The 6,198-nt window shown below is 42.1% G+C and overlaps 1 protein-coding gene across 1 annotated transcript; it reads right to left on the minus strand.

The window, feature by feature from the left end:
* Nucleotides 1-908: 908 nt before the first annotated feature.
* tekt2 (tektin 2 (testicular)) lies at nt 909-5,601 on the minus strand (the record flags this gene model as incomplete). The annotated part of the gene is made up of 9 exons (XM_080787125.1): nt 909-1,119; nt 1,502-1,581; nt 2,626-2,769; nt 3,259-3,366; nt 3,587-3,701; nt 3,987-4,130; nt 4,409-4,614; nt 5,217-5,342; nt 5,446-5,601. 9 exons carry the CDS (start codon nt 5,599-5,601, stop codon nt 909-911), a joined length of 1,290 nt encoding a protein of 429 aa, XP_080643251.1.
* Between the last annotated feature and the right edge of the window lie 597 nt (nt 5,602-6,198).

Below are 6,198 nucleotides of genomic sequence, written 5' to 3' on the forward strand. Positions count from 1 at the left end.
TACCTTGAATGTTATAGCCATTTAAGTTGACTTTCTCAATGCAGCTTACATGGACAAAACAGACCAATGTTAACTTGAAATTTAAAGCCTATTATAGACAGGTTGTTTGAATAGCCTCTTTTTTACAGCTACAAGTTTATTATTTATTTATTTATCTTATCATTATCTGTTTATTATTATCTCCACCCACACAGCAGATTTCCGCGTCGGCCAGATTCCCGGAAAAGCTTTCTGCCGCGTGGGTGGAGGCTTGGAGCTTCATTTCCATCCACCAGCTGTCTAAAATTCCGGAAGAGACGCCGGCAGACAGCTTCTTTTGGCCGCACATGGAAGTTCAGGTGTGCCCAGGCTGAATGAGAGAGACGGTCCAGACGGAGCGGCTGCAGCTCTATACATCTCTGTCTGTACACGGTGTTTTACCGATTTCACTACTTTGTGTTGTGTTGTTGTTGCCATCACTGCGTGAAACAAATGTAAAGTCTTACCTTTTAGAGTAGAATCATAGAAGTTGCACAGAGGAGTCAAAGAGATGTTGCTGAAGTATATATAAGTGCGCATATGAGTGACGTAAATGGAAATAGGAAACGGAAACTGCGGATTTCGGAAGCTGAACAATAACTGTGAATAGGACTGTGATCGCGTGATAACATGTGTTAACAACTTAACATATGTTATGGTCTGAGAATATATATATATATATATATATATATATATATACTGTATATAATTTGAGATATCTTTTGGTTTGAAAAGATTAAAGACATTGCATCAAAGCAATTAAGCATCAACAATGAAGTTGAGGGAAGCATCAGTGGCATGGCTCACAACATTAAACTGATTGACTGATTTAATAATTTATTGAACATAAAATTTAATGTAATATACAGCAACAGGGTAGCCTACACTGTTTAGGCTGGAGCCAGGAGCTTTAGGTTGATTCTCCCACTGGAGTTGGTAAGTGGGACAAGAGCCACGGGGGCTGCTGGTTCAGTGAAAGCAGGTAAGGTGAGGCGGCCGCGGGTATTCATGGTACGCTGCTCCAGAGACAGGGCTTCCTGTTTCCGGGACAGATCCTGGAACATGCGAGCATGGTGGAGCTCCAACCTCTGCAGAGAATGCCTACAGGTAGGTGGGGAAGGGGAAGTGAAGGGATTATAGCTGGAGCCATATTAGCCATATGAGTCAAGCCTTTCATAGAGACTGATGCAAAAGTCACAACATGGAAAGGATAATTGATTGATTGAATACGTTATTAGTCAGAAATGTAAACGGCACGTGGTACAGTACGGCTAAAAGGATAACACAAAAAAGTCCTGGGGACTTGTTTCCATTGTGGTCCTATGTAATCAATTAATCAAGGATAACAGTCCAGGTGGCTGAGTGGCAATTCTACTGGTGTCTATCAGATTGAAAACTTAGAGCAATATGCAAGATTGAGCGGAGAGGTCAGGGAAAAGGGAAATCCCACTTTGACAAAAGACAAGCCAATGCTGTGACTCACTGAGCCTCAGAGAGCTTCTGTTTCAGTGCCTTGATGGTGGCTTCCAGCTGCTTCACCTCGGCAACCAGCCCATGCTGAACCTAGAGAAACACAGGAAGTATAAAAGACAGATTTATACTTAGTGTGCTGGTGTCGTGCACCGGTTTGTGAGCATGTATGAGTAGACGTAGATCTGCTATTCTTGGCTTTAGAATCATTTCTAGGTCATGTTGTTTTATTTACTAAATAAAATCAAGAGAGCAACAAGTTCAACTCAATTAACAAATACTATTAGTTATTCTAAATTAATTAAATAAATGAATAAGAATAATTACATTTTGTCAATCTTGAATCACGAGAGATGTCCCTTCTTCAGTATGTGTGGCAAAGGCAAATGTCATTCTAGGACATCTCTTGCAAGAACGCATTTTGTTGGTTTTTTTATTGACCAAAAACTCTCCACTGTGTAATCAGATGAGTGTGTGTGTCCCTGTTTGTCTCTATAGTGCCGTTTACTCTTAATGTTTGGATTGTGAAATGAAGATGGTAACCAATCTATAATGTAAGTTACCAGTAAGACGCGGGAAGCGAACGCAGCTCGTACATATGTGGTTTTTTTTTAAGATTTATTTTTAAGTTATTCTTTTTTTAAGTTAAGTTATTTTTAAGTTACGTTTTTAACTTAGCCATAACCATATAAGGAGTCCCCAAAGCAGCTACGTCCAAATATGGAGTGTGTTGCATCAATCACAAACAAATCACTCAGCTCCATATATGGGCACAAAGGGGGGACACACACACGCACGGACACACAGACATGATCTGCTAGGTCTCATAGTAAGTGCTCAGTGCGTTCGCAATCACTGCGTTCGCAATTAGTAATTATAAACGTCATTTGTCATCTTTAAGCAGTGCAAGCTGCTAGTTGGTAATTTTATCACATTTGAGGGCTCAACCTCAATGTAGCTTCTGATATTTAAGGTTGATGATTTTACCTAATTGAAATAGGATCTAAAAACAGAAACGGTTGTCATTTATATAACCCTGCAATGAGAGAGAGAAAAGGCTGAAGAAGAAATGCATTGAATTGTTTCAGTTTCTATGACATTATCATGCAGGTCTTGGTGCCATGGGACTGGGGTTACCTCATCTCTGCACAGGTCCATTCCAGGTCTCATCGTTCTGTTCTCCAGTCTGGTGTGAGCCAGCTTCAGTGAACCCGTCTTGACCTGGAGGTCCTCATCTAGACCACGGATATCACTCTCCATCTCTGTGATCTCTTCCTGAGTCTGAACAACAGAATAGTCACGTCCTGAATACTGATATTAATACTGATTCCAGTTAAACAATACCACTGACTGTTCTGGTGGTATCAACAGTAACACAGAGAGACAATGATACCTAAATCAATTAACTAGCCCATGCTTCTTATACAAATGCATACAGTAGGTTCATGCACTGGTCTTGTAATTAAATCAACTCTTGGGGATAAAAGGGTATCCCGCTTGAGGAAAAAGACTTGAAGCAGCTTGTACCACTTAAAATGACAAATTACGTCCCGGATGGTTAGCTCAACCGTCTGGGCACCTAGGCTGCTGAGCCAGCCTGACGGCGTGCTGCGAGTTCGACTCCCGATCCCGACAGCCTTTGCCGCGTGTCTTCCCCCCCATCTCTCTCCCCATTTCCTGTCAGATTACTTTCAACCTACTAAATAAAAAAGGCAGAAAAAGCCCCAAATATATGAAAAAATAAAAAAATAAATTAAATGAATAACTGACTTTACTCAATTGCCAATCCAGCTCATCACGGGCCTGGTCTTCGTGGTGAGTACGCTTGCGGAGTGCAAACTCAGTGGCTCTGCGCTGAGTCTCCAGTTCATTCTGCAGCTAAGAAACACAAAGAGAATTCACCCTCACTCAAGGCAAGAGTAAATAGGCTGTCAGACTTAACGGTTCCTTAAATTAACTTACAATCCTCTCTGAATTATCCTTCATAAATAAATAAAAAGATGTGGGGCATAAATAAATCCAGCTGGAATTCCAATCAGCTTGAAGGAAAGCTTTTTTTCTGGCAAATAGCATTGCCTCATAGTGTCATCAAACATACCTGAGCCCTGGTGAGACTCATGTCTTCCCTGATCTGCTGTGAAAGCTGCATGGTTTCCTCAGCCCGAGCCACGTTGTACTGGCTGAACTGCAACCACTCCTGTGGGGTGGTGGAACTGCAATACAATGAATTTTGACAGGCTGATATTTTCTTCTTCTGAAGTCTGAAGCCACGTACAGTATAATATAAGTTATGGCAAAGTGGCTGCCATATGAAAAACATAATTTGTGTGAGGATGTGCATGGATAATAATGAATCATTTTCACCCTCCATTTTGTTTTAATGTTGAAAGTAGGCTATATATAAAAAAATATGACACCCCCCCCCCTTTCCAATTGGCCATTCCCCTGTTGTTCCTTGGAGACCGCGGCCCCCACTTTGAAAACCACTTCCAGCTCACCCTGAGGGTATGCGAGTTGGATTGGTCTTCAGCGAGATCTGAGTTGATTTCACAGTCAAGGAGAGGCATGTCATATCGATGTCCAAGGCCTCCATCTTGTTTTGGAGATCAGCGGTCATCTGGTGACGTGCCTCCTGCAGAACACTGGGAGAAACCAAACGTGGTTGGGAGGAGAGCAACATGTGGCTGTCAATGTTTATTTAAACCAAACGTAGTTGGGAGGAGAGCAACATGTGGCTGTCAATGTTTATTTAAACCTAACCCTTATTTAACTGGAGCCTCTTGAATGGAACCTTTGAGCACGCACGCACACGCACACAGACACACACAATTTCTCATCGATTTTCACCTATGATCAGCCAAGTCGAAAGTGGTTAAATAGACAGGTGTTTACTGCATGGCAGAATGACAAACCTTCTTACCATAGCTGCTCAAAGGCCTTGTCAATGTGCTGCTGGAGAACTTGCTGCATTCTCTCAATCAGGCCCTTTTCTTCCTTCAGCTGCTCCGCCACAGGATCGGTGACCAGCTCGTAGCCTCGCCGACCCTCCCTCAGGGTCAAGCATTCCACGGTGACCTCCAGAGGCATCACTGTGGAAGCCAGCGCCTGTTCTGTCTGCTCTTTAGACTGTCACAAACAACAATCAAAACCGCTATTGTGAAATAAAAGTATGGGGCGCTCTTATCATCATCATCATCATCCTCCTTCATCATCTCATTCCGGCCAATCACAATTTGTGTCCTCATCTTCGTCTTCAATGTTTGTGATATGCAATGTTTGTGTTTACACAAACATTACATTGCTCAAAACTGGCCATTCATTGTTTAATGTTCAAGTGTTAGGACAAAGTTTACTATGATGTATGACTCCAAATTTGGGTAATGTTTCAGCCTGATCAGAGCCCAGTTGTCTTCCATTATAAATGTAAAGTAAAGAACAAAGACAGACAGAGCCTAGACTGAGTTTTGTGTCATTGACAATTGTATACACAGTAAATGAGTAAAATCATCAGTGGACATCTGTACACTCTCACAGTTACAAATTGATACATTAATAAGGGGGATTTTACTGTGCAGTACTTATTGTATAGTACAGTGCAGTAGTGCACACACACACACACACACACACGCACACGCACACGCACACGCACACGCACACACACACACTTAATTGAAATTCGAATTGCCCCCTCAATATAAGGTTTCAAACTTTTTGCCATTCAGGCTCACCAGAGTCAATGCCTCCATCTCTTGGTCTACTTCCTGTGCACATGATTCCAAAGCCTCCTTCCAGCGGGCAACATCCCAGATCCTGTCACTCAGCCTCCGACAGGTATCGCTATCATCCCAGAATGTCTGGAAAATGAGAAAAGAGAAATATGGATAGGAAACTAAGCAAAGAAAGGAATAGACGTTTTGATTAATGTGTGTGCAGCAGCAGCCTCGATCGTCAACCCACCTTAATGGTGCTTTCATTGCGTAGAGTCCTCCCTTCTTGACGAATCTCGTTTGACACATGCCTCTCATGTTCTGCTGTGGCAGAGAGCTGATGGTTGTTGCCAGACCATTCTGACACGTTGTGGCGCAAAGCAGGCTTTGCAGGAATAGTAGACATCCTGCTATTTGGTTTAGGACAGAGGAGAACAACTATAAATATTTAGCAGGGTGGTCTATAGCTTGGTACTCTTATAGCCTACTGCTGTTTTGAAGGGTGGTCGGATCGGGCTGACACCTTTGTATTCCAAATATGAAATCGTGATCGTCATAATGTCAGATGACTGACATAGGCCACATGAATTGATTGACATTTTTTGTAAAAGTAATTTACAAAAACAGTTACTTTGTGGACGAAACCATGATAAAGCACTAAGACTTGTTTACAGAGTCTACCATTTTCAATTAATCAGTGAGCGCCCCTCACTTCACACTCACACAGGACAGGTTACAGGTAGGCCTATGTAATATTTTAGGTGCACTAGCCTGAACATTAAATTCCTATAAATAGCCATCAAGCAAATCAGCTATTTTGTGTTCCCAATTCCCATGAATGGAGAATTTACATACGAGCAAATCAGCTATTTTTGTCCTACCTACACAAATTCCCATTGACAGCGATGATATTAGAGCATCCCTCACTTCACACGGGTGTGATTTGTTTCTAACATTTGTTTGCCATTTCTTATCTCCGCCTTGCCTTCCGCCTGACAAGGTG

The sequence above is a fragment of the Protomyctophum bolini genome (assembly GCF_963924005.1).
Source record: "Protomyctophum bolini genome assembly, chromosome: 17".
NCBI classification, from domain to species: Eukaryota; Metazoa; Chordata; class Actinopteri; order Myctophiformes; family Myctophidae; genus Protomyctophum; species Protomyctophum bolini.